Source organism: Carica papaya, chromosome 6 (assembly GCF_054855325.1).
Source record: "Carica papaya isolate Zhongbai chromosome 6, ASM5485532v1, whole genome shotgun sequence".
NCBI classification, from domain to species: Eukaryota; Viridiplantae; Streptophyta; class Magnoliopsida; order Brassicales; family Caricaceae; genus Carica; species Carica papaya.
This window is the reverse complement of record NC_142314.1, coordinates 29,985,127-30,001,696: the sequence shown is the minus strand read 5'-3', so window position 1 is coordinate 30,001,696 and position 16,570 is coordinate 29,985,127. Positions and strand designations below refer to the sequence as shown.

The 16,570-nt window shown below is 34.8% G+C and overlaps 2 protein-coding genes across 2 annotated transcripts; both read right to left on the bottom strand.

Annotated features, from left to right (window-relative positions):
- Positions 1 to 2,058: 2,058 nt before the first annotated feature.
- LOC110824722 (putative ABC transporter C family member 15) lies at positions 2,059 to 7,737 on the bottom strand. Its single transcript, XM_088223391.1, has 10 exons — positions 7,517 to 7,737; positions 5,265 to 7,072; positions 5,086 to 5,172; positions 4,402 to 5,001; positions 4,159 to 4,323; positions 3,784 to 4,078; positions 3,177 to 3,697; positions 2,864 to 2,927; positions 2,500 to 2,739; positions 2,059 to 2,345 (listed from the first exon to the last, which is right to left on the bottom strand). Exons 1-10 carry the CDS (start codon positions 7,575 to 7,577, stop codon positions 2,233 to 2,235), a joined length of 3,954 nt encoding a protein of 1,317 aa, XP_088079517.1. The 5' UTR covers positions 7,578 to 7,737; the 3' UTR covers positions 2,059 to 2,232.
- Positions 7,738 to 9,210: 1,473 nt separating this feature from the next.
- LOC110815989 (putative ABC transporter C family member 15) lies at positions 9,211 to 15,339 on the bottom strand. The gene is made up of 10 exons (XM_022043975.2): positions 14,352 to 15,339; positions 12,657 to 14,086; positions 12,481 to 12,567; positions 11,780 to 12,382; positions 11,497 to 11,661; positions 11,047 to 11,341; positions 10,318 to 10,838; positions 10,165 to 10,228; positions 9,839 to 10,078; positions 9,211 to 9,631 (listed from the first exon to the last, which is right to left on the bottom strand). The coding sequence occupies exons 1-10, from the start codon at positions 15,154 to 15,156 to the stop codon at positions 9,504 to 9,506; spliced, it is 4,338 nt and encodes a 1,445-aa protein (XP_021899667.1). The 5' UTR covers positions 15,157 to 15,339; the 3' UTR covers positions 9,211 to 9,503.
- Positions 15,340 to 16,570: the final 1,231 nt, after the last annotated feature.

The window sequence follows — 16,570 nt, the reverse complement described above, 5'->3', positions numbered from 1 at the left end:
GTTTTTCGATTTTTATGGCCAACTGAGATTTTCTATCGTATTTTTTCACAGAGATGCGTGTAAAACTAGTCAAAACTTGCCAAAATTGGCCAGATTGAGGCGAACAGCTGCTGTGGATGGCAGAGCCAGTGCCAAAGCACGGCGGTGGCACTGTGTCGAAACCTTAAAATTGGCCAGAAAGAGTTTTTAACACCGATTTTGGGGTTTTTTTTTTATATTTTTAGGTGCATGACGAGTATTTTAGATTTTTACAAGAAAAATTTAGGAAATCCGGGATCTGTTGGGAGGCGTAGTGGATAGCTCGACATTTTAAAATACCAATTCGAGTTAGGATCCCTCACCTTATTCCCTATTACGGTAAATGAAGGCTTAATAATTGATAATTGTGTGTTTTTGTAAAAATTAAAAAAATTCTAACAATAATTACAAGTCACTACTAGAGCCAAAAAACTGGTCAGTGTATGTTTGCCCTAAGTTCGTCTGTGTTGTCTATTTATTTTTCTGTATTGCCTAAAGTGCTTGTTCCACCGTATGATTTAAATTATCATATTTAATTATTTTCTCGTTATGGATTGTCTGATTGTAATTCTTATTCGATTGACTGAGTTGAAAATAAAAATTCTGAGTACGTTTCTCAGTTATTAAGGTATGAAGTTGTGTTATTTACATAAATGCCGATTAACTAATATGTGAATACGATATGAGAGGTTAGCATGCGCTTGGTGTTTATTTTGTTGATAGAGATCTTTATGTGAAAGACTTACTGGGTATCTTGGGAAAGGGCGGACATGCCCAGTACATAGAGAATCCTACCGTGAACGTTATTTTAGTTGGACGGGACTGTGAAGTCCTATACTATAAGGGTTTGAAAGATATGATTCACCCTCATATCGGACGAAGTATCGAGACAATGAAATATTTGACGTTCATTACCGAACGGGGTATGAAAACAACTGGTTAATTGATAATTTAGATTTTTGGTTCACGTGTAGGGGGACATCTCTATGGATTTCTAGGGGTACCAGTAAGCAGGTAATAAATAAAAATTGTCTTTTTTGTTTACTTGTGCATGAAATTGAAAAGTTGTATGGATATTGATTTTGATAGGTTGATTTTTAGAAAACTCATAACAGTAAGTATGAGATAAACGATTTTATTCATGATAAATGAATTTATTTAAATTAAAGGCTCAATAAGTTGTTTTGTAATTTTTACCAACTTTTATCTTCCGTATAAGTGATTAACGTGATATTCTTACAGTGGCAGTGTAGCTCACCATTATATTAACCGCTTCAGATTAAAAAAATTGAGATCTAGATCTCAATCAACAAAAAAGTTCTGAGTAGCTTACCTTCCGAATCCCTTCAAGAGTTAGCGGAGGTTAACCCCTAAGTTATTTAATGTGTAATGAATATAAACTCTAACATTATTATTCGTTTTTATATTTAAATTATAAATTTATTTTTTTTTAAATTTTTGAGCATTTACAATCTGCTTTAATATTTACAATGTGAAACTTACGGATAACAAAAATATCAAGTTTATTGATACAAATAAAATTCTTTGGCATGTTATCTAAAACTTGAATTTATCACTTCACCATAATTCTACAAAATATTTTGTAATTGCATGGTTAAAAAAAAAAAGGTATAAATGTACGTAGCACATGTTCGCGTGCTCTACGTGTGTAGTTGTCGAGCAACGAATAAGTTGTTTATTTTTGTTAAAAAAATTAAAAGTTAAGGACCTAAAAAAATATGTGCTTTTAAGTAAGTGGTAGTGGGTGTATATATATATATATATATATATATATATAGAGCACACGTACACGTGTATATTTGTCACGTTGTTAATATAAATGTATGCATGGGTTTATGAGACAGAAAATCTTGCCTTTATCAGGTGTCAAAACAGGTCACACATTCTTATGTGACTTTTGCATGTCCTGAATAAGACTCTTCTTGGATGCAGCCGCAGCCGCAGCCTTTTTAGACCCACGCACACTGTTCTCAAAGACTTGCGATATATATTATATATAATATATCTACAAGCTTTAAGTACAATATGAAAACTTGGAGGAAATATAATATTTGGAAAAACAAAAAAGAAGTATTAGAAATATTAAAAAATAATTCTATAAAATGAAATTGAATTCTATTCTGCCTAATTGTAAGTGGAGGGTGGACTTTATTTGTTACAAGAAATTTCAACATTGCATTGCGTATAAATTTGTTATACTAAGGAGTTGGATTCTGATCTTCCCACATATTCTTCTACCAACTTGTAAAAACAAGAAGACTTATCTTGAAACAATTTTCTTGGCAAGTCATACTCTTTAACCTTCCCTGCATTTTCCAACCAATTTTGAGAAAATTATGAATTTCACTCCTAAATTCGTTTATTATCGATAATCTTTAAATATATATAATAATATTAAAAATAAAAATAATAATATTATCATTGTAAAGTTAATGACTCAAGTTTAAAGAAAAAAATTACCGTTGTCTAAAAGGAGAACTAAGTCATGCTTCATTATGCTAGGTATTCTATGCGCCACGGTTATGAGAGTGCATCCGGTTGTCTCTTGACTTATCGTCTCCTGCATTGCATTATCCGTAGCTGCATCAACCGAAGCTGTCGCCTCATCTAACACCAATATTCTTTTCTTCTTTAGCAATGCTCTTGCTAGGCACAGAAGTTGCCTTTCTCCAACACTCCATTTCTCTCCATTCTCCCCTACTGCAAGCCAATTACACAAAAACGTTCTCATTAACACCTCCCACCCATAAAATATATAATTAGAGAAAGATACTGACGACAGCTCCACATATGTATGTATACGTAATTATAGAAAGGTGATTACCTGATGCATCTAGGAGTCTTTGATCACGCCTTATGAGATTTGAAAGGTGACATTTCTTAACGACCTAATTGTACATATATTCGAAAGTTAAATTAAGAATTATCAGTAATATACCGTTAGAACTTAGTCATCACTGACCTAATAACTTCCGAACTCAAACTATTGATTTTCAAAGTTCAAACTCAAGTTATTGGTAGCGTATGATTTGAATCTTTATATATTAAACTCAATAATCATATATATTTCTAATGTGAGATTGAATTATCATAAATAAATTAAAAAAAAAGGTGTAAGATGATTTATGTTTATTTACCTCCCAAATTTCATGGTCAGAATGTTGGTCTAATGGATCTAGGTTAGTCCTTATTGTCCCTTGAAATAATGTAGGATCTTGTGGAATTATGCCTAACCTACTCCTCAAATCTTGTAAACCAATTGTACAAACTTCCAATCCATCAATAATAATTCGACCTCTTGATGGCTCTACGACCCTGAACAAAGCTTGAATCAGAGTGGACTTCCCACTTCCTGTTCTTCCCACAATTCCTATTTTCTTTCCTCCTGGGAATCTGCAGGTTATTCCTTTCAGAACCATGGGTAGAGATGGGGAGTATTGGACATGAAGGTTTTCTAGTATTATTTGCCCAATTGCAGGCCATTCGACCTTCGGCCTACACTCTTCGATCACTAAAGGACCCTCACTAGCTATGTTTGTAAACTCCAGAATTCTGTCTACTGATATCATTTTATTCTCCACATTACACATATTCCATATCACCCAAGCCTGCAAAACATTCATGTTTAACCCATATGTAGCTGCTAGACCTGCCAAGCCTGTAAAAACACCATTCACATTCCCTTAGGCCTATCTTACTTAATATTAACATCACAAGCACAAATGTAGTTTTAGGAGAACTTACTTGGATCAATGGCTGATGATGGTAGGCTCACTAATATTATCAGAGCAATCAAGAAAACAAAATTGAATAGGAAATTGATCCTCACACTTAACCATTCCATTGTACCGAAGTTGTAAAAGGCTGCACGAGATAGATCATTTGTCACTTGAAAAATTTTACCCATAAACCTCTCTTTCTGATTGAAACACCGGATAGTTGTTGCTCCAACGATTGTCTCAGAGAAGTGATGGATGATGGGAGACTTCTGATTTGCTACAATCCTTGCAAGTTCACGAGCAGCGCTGTTGTAATGCGCCTGTATTTTCCATCAACATAACTATATATACAAGTATAATATAATGTAAAATTGTTGGTCCTCTGAGAGTTTATACTTACTTGGTACCATATTGAGACCGCAAGGATGGCGATAAAGAGTGGAAAAACTTGCCAGGCAACATATGACATGAGCAACATGACACTTATTAGCTGAATTAATGCGAAAATCAGTCCTGCTAATCTGTATGGAATATCTGTATCTACTGTGCTCTGATCACTGCTTGACTAAAGCATAACAAAAAGACAAACATAAGCACTATTAATATTAGAACAAATTGGAAAATGTTTGGTAAAAGAACTAACCCTGCTGAGGATTCGGCTTGATGGAGTAGTATCGAAGAATGAAATTGGTGCTCTAAAAACTGATTTAATCATGCCAAGGAAAAGCTTTTGGGCAGTTTTTATTGCAATGGTTGCTAGCAAAAGTGCTCGTCCCAATATGAAAAACGAGCTCCCAGCAGACAAAAAAACGAACATTCGTATTAGTTGCTCTTTGGTGGCCCTGGATTTGTTTCCAGTTGCCCAAGCAATCCAGTAGTTGCTACCCATTTGCAGTCCTTGAAAGAGGACTTGACAGAGAAGAAGAAAAGGAATAAGTGCTCCTTTATAAGCACAAGTAACAAAGGTTGAGTATACCTTCCATTTTACTCGACCTGATTCTGTTTCCTCTTTTCGATCATGGGAGTACTTGCCATTGCCATTCGCATCTTCAGACTTTCCTTTCCAGTTTTCAGTTTGATTTTGGAAACGTGGAACTCCACCAGCTAAATCATCTTCTTGGGTTGTATTCACTTGGTTTAAGGATTTTGTACGAGCCATCGTCTGTCTAACAAGTTCACCGTTGGGATCAGCAACCAAATCTTCATATTTTCCAGATTGAACAATTATTCCATCCTTCATCACCTGAAACAAATGAATTTAAGATTTAAGAGATGACGGCCATGGCAAAACACAATGATGATGTTTCTTCAATCTTTAGATACATACCAAAACAATGTCTGCCGCAGTTAAAAACTCTAATTGATGAGTAGTGTAAATAACAGTCTTACAAGCCATGAATTCCACCAGACATTTCTGCAACAATTTTTAAACATGTAAAATGAGTAGAAGAAGAAAGAAAAGCAAGGAAATATGAAGTATACATACATATGTGTATTGCTGCTTGCCTTGAAGAGATGTGCTCCGGTGTGTGCATCAACAGCACTGAAAGGATCATCTAATATATATACATCTGAATCACTATAAACGGCCCTGGCTAGTTGAATTCTCTGCTTTTGTCCTCCACTTAAGTTCATCCCCCTTTCGCCTACCACACTCATATCTCCATCAACCCACATCTCGATATCTCGTTTCAAAGCACATCTTTCCAAAACGTCGTGGTAAAACCCTTGATTCATCTCCTTGCCAAACAATATATTCTCTTTTACAGTACCTGTTTGAATCCAAGGGCTCTGTGCAACATAAGCCTTTGTTCCATAAACTTTAGTTGCAATACCAGAAATCAATGGAATCTCCCCAAGTATGCTACAAAGAAGACTTGATTTCCCTGATCCAACCGTCCCACAAACAGCAACTTTTTGCCCTCTCAGTACCTCAAATCTGCCAGTGATTTTCAATTTAGGCCTCGCTAATTCGTCTTCATCATTTGTGCTACTCCAGGCATGTTCCCCTGGCTCAATTTTCACTGCAATGGCTTCAGATGAGGAATGAACACAAGGTTCGTACTCCCTCTTATCTTCCTTCCCAACAAACTTTTCTATGCGATTGATTGAGACCCTAGTTTGAGCAATAGTTGAAACCAGTTCTGGCAGATTATAGATAGGCTCTCTTAGAGAAGCAAAAGTTGCAATAGCTGAGAGGACCATGCCAGATGTTAATGGAGTGTTTAACCATATACAGGTTCCAAAAGTGATTGCAGATACTAAAGTGGGAGAAGTCCAGAACAAAAACTGGATTGCTGCAGAGGTGAAAAGATATCTGTTAACCCAGCTTCTCTCAATTCCTCTTAGAAGGAGAAGCTTCTCCAAGAAAGCTGGCTCCCATGAATGCAGCTTCAGTACTCTCATATTCTTCAAACACTCTGAAGTGGCTTTGATTCTAGAATCCTTAGCATCCATAATATTTGAATGAAGACAAGATTGCAGTTTAGCCAAAGGGATGTTTGCAGTCATTACAAAAAATGTGGCAAAGAGGGAAACGAAAGACGGACCAGGACCCAGATTGTAGCAGAGAATTGATAAAGCTAACATAACTTGAACAGGAAGCAACCAGATATTATGAAGATTATAGAAGAAATCTCCTACACGATCAACATCTACGTTTATGAGATTGGTAATTTTTCCATTATCAGCAGAAATACCTTCGCCGCACAGAGTTTTCTTATATAAAAAAACGGTTAGAGCAGCCTTGACCTGGATACCGATCCTTTGAGCACCAAAGTACCATTGTCGTTGAGTCAAGGACTCGATTGTCTTGGAGAGGAAGAAGATGAAAGCAAGAATCAATCCATTACGATAACTTTCTTGATTACGCTTTTGGGTTAAGAAACTAACGAAGTAGGAGATTAGAAAAGGGCCCATGTAAGAAGCAATTGTATTTACCCCAGCGAAAACTCCATTAATGGCGAGAGGTTTCCAGGCGGAATAGATTAAGGATTTTTGCAGAGACGAATGGTTGAGAGATTTCTGGAGCAATGAGGAAGAGGATTCTGCTGTTTCTGGGATGGAAAGTGAAGGAATATCTGAGAGGGTGATTTTTTGAAACTGGCTCTTTTTGAAAATTGGATTTAGCCATCGAAACGTAATGCGACTCCAGTTTCCAGCTCTGCTAAAACCTTCATCATCATCATCAAAATCCTCCTCTTCTTCTGCTTCTGCTTCAACCAATAACGGATCTTCAATATTCTCTTCATCGCCATTATTACTACCTTCTCCTCTACGTTTAAACATCTGAACCAGAATCCACGTAATTGCGGCTGTAGAAAACGAAATACCAGAAGCTCTATCAGTTAGGAGACGCCAACCAAACCTGATTTCTCGTCTCTATAAAACCAAATTCACGAATTTGAATTTCTAAATATTTTCATATTATTAATTATATACAATTCGTTTTCCGTGTTAGTTACATTCATTTTGTTATTTAATTGTTGTTGTTCGTTTGGGTTTCCATTTTAGGAATTGACAAGATTCTTAGCGTAAATATTTTCAGCAGATTCTAAAAATTATTACCTTTTCCAAGTAATTTCAGCCAACTCCATGTTAAATAAATTCAAGATTTCTTTTCTCAAAGTTTATATGATTTTTAGCTTTAATAATCGAAAAAAAAAATTAAAAATAAAATAACTTTAGATAATATTTTATTTTTTAATTTACTCATAACCAATAATAAATAAATAAATAAAATTAAGTTCATTGCGTACCTCTGATTTGTAGTTGTAATCTCCGAATATATGTTCTCTTGTTTTCTCTATTTAATCGCATAACTCCCGTAATTAGATGAAAAGAGAAAATGTTTACGAGCTAATTAACATTACATTACATATATATATATATATATATACAGACATTTTGCAATACTGAAGTCCGCCGCCAACTTCAGTATAATTGATATACATAATATACTTCACGTTCCAATTACATACCTGTTCAGTTAATAAATATATATACATGTATATATATACACACACGAATCCCCCAGTCAATCACTTATCACTCCCCAGCACACCAATCCCCAGTCAACCACTTATCAATCCCCCGAGAATATCTTGAGCATTCAAAAATATATTACTCTTTGCCTGAATTCCTTGACTTGTACATACACATATATATATATATATGTGTATACACACGTGTGTATATGTATATATACATATATACATAGATGCATACACGTAACTGAAGGAAGGGAAAGCGAAATAGGAAATTAAAGGGAAATCGAACGAGAATATATATGTCTTTAATAATTTAGCAGGAATTGAGCCACTGGAAGAGTCAGAAACCAAGGGATTTTGTTTTTAATGTGAGAATATAACCGTAGTTAAAATTACCAAAAACAAAACTGATAATACTATATATATATATATATATATACATGTTTAACTGAAAATTTCATTAATTAGTCATTAATATATAGAATCAATCAGCCATTTATCCTTGTTATACCTATTCTAATGCTTGGCAAGATATAATCCATTTTAGAAACTGTTATATAAATAAAATAATATATAATTCTTTAAAAAAAATTATTATTATAATGTTGTAAAATTTAATCCCTGAACTATCAACACCGAGAAAAAAAAAATTTTACTACGAAATTTAAAAATATATCAACAATAAGTTAACAAACTTATTTATAGAGAGATTGACAAAAAAATTTTTAAATAAAAACTCTTTAAAATATACATCAAATATTTTTTAAGATAAATACGAAAATATTTCCAAAATACTCATTAGTATAAATATAAATTATTTTTTAAAATATAAATAAATATCACCAAAATTCAAACCACATCAATATATAATAATTCATATCTTTATTTTATTATCGTAGGCCATTGTCAACTTTTTAGAGTTGGCAAATTAATGAGTGAAAGATGGAAAGCTAAAAGATAAATAAAAAGAAAATTCAAACGAAAAATTTCAAACCATATAAAGATTAACAAATTATTTTCAGAAAAATTGACTAATATGTTTATCTTTTTTAGGATTTAAAATCATCCATCCCACGTATCTATCATATTTAATATCGTGTTTTCTTTAAAATTCGATATCTATTTAATATCGATTGATATGTTTATCTTTTTTAAGGTTTAAAATTATCCCACATATCTATCATATTTAATATCGAATTTTAAAGAAAACTAATAGTATAGTTGTTATATTTGACCATCTCTATATCTATATACATAACAAAAAGATAAGTAAAAACTAATAATTTCAATTAACAACAAATGTTCGAAGTAAACTCCATGTTAAAGACTCTATTCACTCTTAAATAATTATTTGGATTTAAACTTTTTGATTGACCAATAGTTTGGCACAAAAAGTTGGTATGTCTACTCGAAATGTTTAAACATAAGCCTGAAATTTTCGAATATGCACTAGACAACCAAAATAAATGAAACTATGAGACCATTAATCATTGATAACAGGACATGTTAGTTCAATGTACAACTCCAAGGTTATATTGATTTGGATTTTCTAATTCGAACGCCTGTAGAAAATTACAGTTAGTAATCAGCCTTAACCTAAGGAATCTGAGTATATATGGTGCCCTTGGAAGTCAGAAAATATTGGGTTGAGGCTTTTGTCATAATCAATGGTTTTGTTTGTAAATACAAGCAGATCTGTTAAAATCATCCTTGCAATTCTACCACTAACTGAGTTATAGTGGAGCTAAGTCATGTCTCAAAGCAGATTCCTGTGATGGTTACTCTTGGTTGATGATCTCCTCAAAAATTCTGCCACTAACTTTGAGAAAGATGAACAATTATCTTCTAGCAATTTCCTTGGAGACTCATACTCTACAACTTTCCCTGCACATATGACAACAATTTTGAAATCTGTCAAATCAAATAAGAATTAATATTTGAGACACATGTAGAATACGTTGACATGGTATAATTCAGGCCTCCAAATTACTAGAAGGTAAACAGTGATTGAGTTTATGTTCTTCTGAAACTAGTCTAAGCATATCAAGGGTTCAGCTTTCATGTGGAGGGAGTGGAGAATTTTCAACCTACCTTCATCGAGAACCAGGACTAAATCATTGTCAATAACAGTGGGTATGCGATGTGCAATAGTTATGACTGTGCATCGACTTGTTTCTTCTCTTATTGTCTCCTGAATCAAATTATCTGTTGCTGTATCAATAGAAGCAGTGGCCTCATCCAATATCAAAATTCTTCTCTTCTTCAGAAGCACTCTAGCTAAGCAAACAAGTTGCCTTTGCCCCACACTCCAGTTTTTTCCGTCTTCTGCTACTGCTCATTTTACCATTAGCAACATATAAGTTTTGGAATTTTCTGAATAAATCTCAGTGGATCTGTGAAAAATGGCATTTTGTTACCTGGTGCATCTAGGAGCCTCTTATCTTGCCTTACTATATCCACTAGGTGACATTTTCTGAGAACCTGGATATGAAGTCAGTTATGTTAGATTTATGTTTTAGATAATATTTTGAAAAAAGAGGCTGTTTTTCTTTTTTCTTTTTTATTCTTACCTCCCAGATTTCTTGATCCGAATGTTCCTGTAAAGGGTCCAGATTGGTCCTCATGGTTCCTTGAAACAGTGTTGGATCTTGTGGAATTATACCCAACCTAGTCCTTAAATCCTGCAAGCCTATTGTAGATATATCTAATCCATCGATAAGAATCCGCCCTCTTGAGGGCTCTACAATCCTAAAGAGAGCTTGAATTAAAGTAGACTTTCCACTTCCTGTTCTTCCCACCACTCCAATTTTCTTCTCTCCTGGAAAGGTGCATGTGATTCCTTTGAGAACCATGGGCAGAGCAGGAGTATACTGGACATGGAGGTCTTCAAATTCAATTTCTCCATTTATTGGCCATTTAGGCTTTGGTCTACAATGTTCAATCACAAGAGGAGCTTCACTGGGTATGTCTGTGAATTGGAGGATTCTCTCCACTGATATCATTTTGTTCTCCACATTGCACATATTCCATATCACCCATGCCTGAAGAACATTTAGGTTCAAACCATAGGTGGCTGCCAGACCTGCCAAGCCTGAGATCAACATGTATAAAAAAACCTGTCAGTTTAAAACTGATATTTTGACATTCAAGCATATAGGTGAGTTTAAGGGAAAGTTCCCCATAAATCTGTTAACTAAGAAGTTGTGTTTCATAATCATTAGAAAGCATCAAATAAAGGGCAAGCTTTAAATATTCTGTTTTAATCCATACTAACGTAGATTTGCAACATGAGCACTTACTAGGGTCAATGGCTGACCTTGGCAAGGTCACTAGGATGACTAGAACAAGGAAAAAGACAAGGTTGAAGAGGAAGTTGATACGAACACAGAGCCATTCCATTGTTCCAGAGTTGTGGAAGGCTATGCGAGAGTAGTCATCAACTAGGCCTAGATTTTTCATCAGGAAGCGATTTTCTTGACTAAAGCAACGAATTGTTGCTGCTCCCATGATGGATTCTGAAGAGTGATGTAGGATTGGAGCCTTCCGGATTCCAACCATCCTGGCTAGTTCTCTAGCTGTGCTAATATAATAAGCCTGCAGAGAAGTTGGAAATGCTATCACCATTAACAACCGAATGAACAGTTATGGATAGTCAATATATTAGTTACCATGGTGTGGTCTATAGCCAAGGGGTTTCACTAAACATCTTTTCCTCTATAAATGCAGTCTGAGAAGAGTCTTTTACTTGCCTGATACCACATGGAAATTCCAATAATGGCAAGAAAGAGCAGAAAGACCGGCCAAGCTACTTGGGAGATAAGGATGATTATGCTGAATAGCTGAATTAGAGCAAATGCTAGTCCAGCTAATCTGTAGGGAATGTCCGTATCTACTGTGCTTTGATCAGTGGAAGACTGTAGCAGACAAGAAAAGGTAAGAAATATTAGTTTCTAGGAATGTATCAGAACAAGTAGAGCAAAACTGAAGCAATTGAGAATATGAAAATAGTAAAAATAGGAAAAGCGAACCGACCCTACTGAGGATTCGGCTTGAAGGTGTGGAGTCAAAGAACGAAATGGGTGCTCGAAAAACTGATTTAATTATGCCAAGGAAAAGACATTGAGCAGTCTCTACTGCAATGGTTGCTAGCAAAACAGCCCTTCCTAGAATGAAGAAGGAACTCCCACCAGATAGCAAAATGAATATCCCTATCAACTTCCTTTCGCTGACTCTGTGTTTCTCCTCTGTTGCCCAAGCAATCCAATAATTGCTACCCATCTGTAGTGCTTGGAAGAGTACTTGGCACAAAAGAACAATTGGAACAAAAGCACCTTTGTAGGCAGAAGTTATGAAAGTTGAGTAAACACTCCATTTCACTCTACCAGTTTCCGTTTTTTCTTCCAGACATCTTTCCATGAATTTGTCATTCATCTCGGGCTCATCACATCTTTCTTCTGTGACTTCTGTGTGGCTTATCCGACAAGGCCTACCTCTCTGAGAATTATCTTCTTGGGGTGGATTCACTTGGTCTAACGACTTCCTTTGGGCATTCATTTGTCTAACAAGTTCACCTCCTGTATCGCAAATTAAATCTTCATATTTTCCAGATTGAACAATTAGTCCATCTTTCATCACCTGAAAGATAAAGGAATTTAGAAGTTGATAAATCAGATGGATAGGAGGACAAGGATGATTGGACATAGACAGGCTAGTGAATTTATGTTTATACGTACAAGAACAATGTCTGCAGCATTTAGAAATTCCAGCTGATGTGTAGCATAAATGACAGTCTTATTAGACAAGAGCTCCAGAAGACATTTCTGCAAAACAAGAGACAACAAGAATTTAGTTCTTTTATTTTTTCCTGAAAAAAAGAAAAGAGAGAGCTAGGGGAAAAAACTCTATTTGCCTTGAATAGATGAGTTCCAGTGTGTGCATCAACTGCGCTGAAAGGGTCATCTAAAATAACTACATCTGAATCACTATAAACTGCTCTTGCTAGTTGAATTCTTTGTTTTTGTCCTCCACTTAAGTTCATTCCCATCTCTCCCAACAAACTCAAATCTCCATCAATCCACGTCTCAATATCCTTATTCAAGGCACATCCTTCCAGAACCTCTTCATAGAAAGCCTTATTCATCTCTTTCCCAAACAATATGTTCTCTCTAATAGTGCCTGTTTGAATCCAAGCACTCTGTGGAACATAAGCCTTTCTTCCATAAACCTTAATTCCTGCACCAGAAATCCTCGGGATCTCACCAAGCATACTACACAACAGACTTGACTTGCCTGAACCAACTGACCCACAAACGGCAACCTTCTGACTTTTCATTATTTTCATCCTCTGCATTATTTTGAGGGTAGGTCTCTTCAAGTTTTCATCACTCATATCCCAAGCGTATTCTCCTGCCTCAATGTCAACAGCAACATCAGATGTTTTTGAGATATGAGAAGGTGTCAACTTTCTTTGATCATCTTCTCCAACATAGTCTTGGATTCGATCAATCGAGACTTTTGTTTGAGCAATCATGGAAATAAGCTCTGGGAGGTTATAGATAGGCTCTTGCAGAATTCGGAATGTTGCAAGAGCTGAGAGAACTGTGCCAGATGTTAGAGGTGTGTTCAAGAAAACACAGACACCAAAAGTGATGACAGATACCAGAGTGGGTGACGCCCAAAAGAGAAATGCAACTGCTGAGCATGAATACAAGTACTTTCTCAGCCAGTTTCTTTCAATTTCTCTTAGCTGGAGAAGCTTGTCCAAGAATGTTGATTCCCAGGAATAAAGCTTGAGAACTCTCATGCATCTCAACATCTCTGCAGTTGCTTTTATTCTCGAGTCCTTAGCTTCCATAATTTTTGAGTGGAGTGTTTCTTGCATATTGGCCAATGGTGTGTTACTAACCATAACCAAAACTGTGGAAAACAGAGCAGCAAGAGATGGAGCTGCACCTAGATTCCTGTAAAGGATTAGCAGGGCTAAGATCACCTGGACTGGTAGCAACCAAATTCCATGAATGTAGGAGCAGAAGTCACCAATTCTCTCGGCATCCACATTGATCAGATTGATGATTTTTCCATTGCTTGGACCAGCAAACTTGATTGAGAGAGACTTTTTGTATATCAGCACAGTGAAAGCAGCTCTCACACGTATACCTATTCTTTGTGCCCCAAAGTACCATTGTCTCTGAGTTAGTGACTCCACTGTCTTTGCTAGTAAGAAGATGAAAGCTAGAATCAGACCATGAAGGTAGCTAGAATGATCACCCTTTTTGGATAAAAAATTCACAAAGTTGGCAATCAGAAAGGGACCTGTATAGGATGCAAATGTATTGATTCCTGCAATAAAAAAAACAAGAAAACAGAGATGAAGAAGATCTATATATGATGCAAATAGGATTTGTTTTGAAGTCAAGGTTAACCGGGAGAGAGGAGGGGTTTATTTGTTATAAGAGTAGAGTAGGGGGGGGGGGGGGGGGGAGATTGTCTCATTTCAAAATACAGTGGGGTATTTCTTACAATTTACAAACTATATGGGGTACAAATAAAATCTTAGTTTCCCTGAAATTTCAAGAAGAAAAAAGTAATATGGACATAGTGATACCTGCAAAGAGTGCATTAATGGCCAAAGGTTTCCACAGAGCATAGATTATTGCAGTTGGCAATGAAGAACCTGCTCCCATCTTCTTCTTCCTAAGCGAATCTTCCAACAATGAGGAAGCATACTTTGCAGTTTCAGTGTAAGGAAGTGAAGGAATATGAGGTAGTTCCAGCTTCTGAATCCGACCCTTTGTAAAAAGAGGATTAAGCCAAGAAAATGTAAGCTTACTCCAAATTCCAGCTTCGCTAAAATCATCATCCACAGAATTTTCTTCCTCGTAATTTTCAAGGAAAGGTTGTTTCAGGAGATCAGATTGTTCTTCACTAGAAAAACTAGTAGCAATAGCATTGATACAGAGCAGTGTCAATAAAGGCAAGGAAACCAAATCAACAATGTTAGACGTCTGTATATTTCTCAAAACGAAGAAGACAGAAATGGATTGAAGAATCCAAGAAAATAACCACCAGAGAAGAAGAAGCAGAGGCCATTTTCTGTGTGATGTATTGTTGTTTGAATAAACAGTAATGGAAGTAACTAAAACCCATGTCACAACTGAGATTCCAGATTTAAAAGTAACAATTCTAAGCTTCCAATATCCAAAAATGGCGAAACCCACATGCAATACACAGATTAAAAAATTACAGACAACCACCATTACTGAACACACACTAACTTTTGGTACTACCACTCTATCCCCCTCCTCTCTCCGGCGCCGGCGTTTCGTTACGTCGGCCAAAACCCAAATCAGTAACGCCACACAGAATGACACATTAACTGCATATAATACGAAATCCCCCCGGTAATCCATAGCTGTGGCGCGAGGTTCACAGGGAAGAAGAAGAAGAACCCAGTTGAGATAAACAGAGGAAGAAGCAGAAAATACAGAGAGAGAATATTTGTATTGAGAGGACGAGAGAGAGAGAAGGAGCAGGGCTTGTTTTCAGAGTGGTGTTGGTTAATTCCCACGTTGTCTGTCTGGCAGCTGCATTTCCAAATTACACTCGAGTTTCTTTTTAATAATTAAAAAAAAAAAACCCCAAAACAAAAACAGGATATATTAATATTATCCAAATTAATTAACAAAATATATAAAATTCTTACTAAAAATATTATTAAGTATTAATTATTTATATGTTTTTTTAAAAATAAATTTCAAAATTTCATTCTATTACCATTTAATGTGTCTTCAAATTATGTCGTCATTGATTCCTTAAGTGACATGAATCCTTTTTATCAACTTAATATAATTTTTGAATGTGAAATCTCTAATTTCGATGTTTGCTATTTATATTTTTTAATTTATTTAGATATTTTTTTCAAAGTTTATCCTAAATTTATTTATTAAAAGACAACACCACTTTTTTTTTTTTTTTAAAGTGAGATATTATAGATAATATTTTATTTAGTTTCCATAAAATTTTAATCATATTATTTGTGTTCTCGTAAAAAAAAAAATCAAAAATTAAATAAGAATTATGATTGAATTTGGTAAAAAATAATTATATTAGTATAGGGATTTATTATTTTTAAATAATTTCATTAATTATTAAATTCTTATATTATTTTATAATAAAATATTTTTACGAGATTAAATAACCATGGAGTTCTGCAGGCATTACAGTGCCGGTTGACTGCTAAATTATATTATTAGATGAATTAATAGAAACAAACATAATGGTGGGCAGTGAGTAATTACCAAAAAAGACAAATTAAATGCACGTGGAATATTTGCCTTAAATCACAACCGTTCGATTATTTACATCCCACATCTGATTTCCTGCACCTTTTTATCCTTATTCTGAGCGCTACCGGTTAAAAAGTTTTGACACGTGCCCGCTTGTTGTTGGCGTGTGCGTACTGGAATTCCAAGTGTGTGGTTCTCGTGGTTAAAATCTCCAATTCTTTATCTCTACACTGACCGACCTCTCTCACTCTTTTACTTTTTAAATTTACTTTTTTTTTTTTTTTACAATTACTTGATATAAAGATTAATTTTTTTGTTTTATTTAAAATTAAATTGAATCATTTTAATCTTTGAGTTAACTACCAGTTCTTAAATGAATTTTAATTACTGATAATTTTTAAAATACATTTTCATATGAAATTCTTTTATTTTTATGAAATTTTTGTTTAGGTAAAAAAATATCTATATTATTTTATATATAACTATGAATTTTTTAAAAACTATATCATATATTTATTTAATAAAAAGGTACAACGCT

Bases quoted from the DNA above. Each gene is read 5' to 3' on its own strand.
- LOC110824722 (XM_088223391.1), bottom strand. From the start codon at position 7,577: ATGCGATTAAATAGAGAAAACAAGAGAACATATATTCGGAGATTACAA. The intron at 5,002-5,085 runs GTATGTATCTAA...CATTTGTTTCAG, and splicing joins CTGCGGCAGACATTGTTTTG to GTGATGAAGGATGGAATAAT. The intron at 3,698-3,783 runs GTAAGTTCTCCT...GTGTTTTTACAG, and splicing joins ATCATCAGCCATTGATCCAA to GCTTGGCAGGTCTAGCAGCT.
- LOC110815989 (XM_022043975.2), bottom strand. From the start codon at position 15,156: ATGGATTACCGGGGGGATTTCGTATTATATGCAGTTAATGTGTCATTC. The intron at 14,087-14,351 runs GTATCACTATGT...TTTTTATTGCAG, and splicing joins CATTAATGCACTCTTTGCAG to GAATCAATACATTTGCATCC. The intron at 10,229-10,317 runs GTAAGAATAAAA...CTTCATATCCAG, and splicing joins CGGATCAAGAAATCTGGGAG to GTTCTCAGAAAATGTCACCT.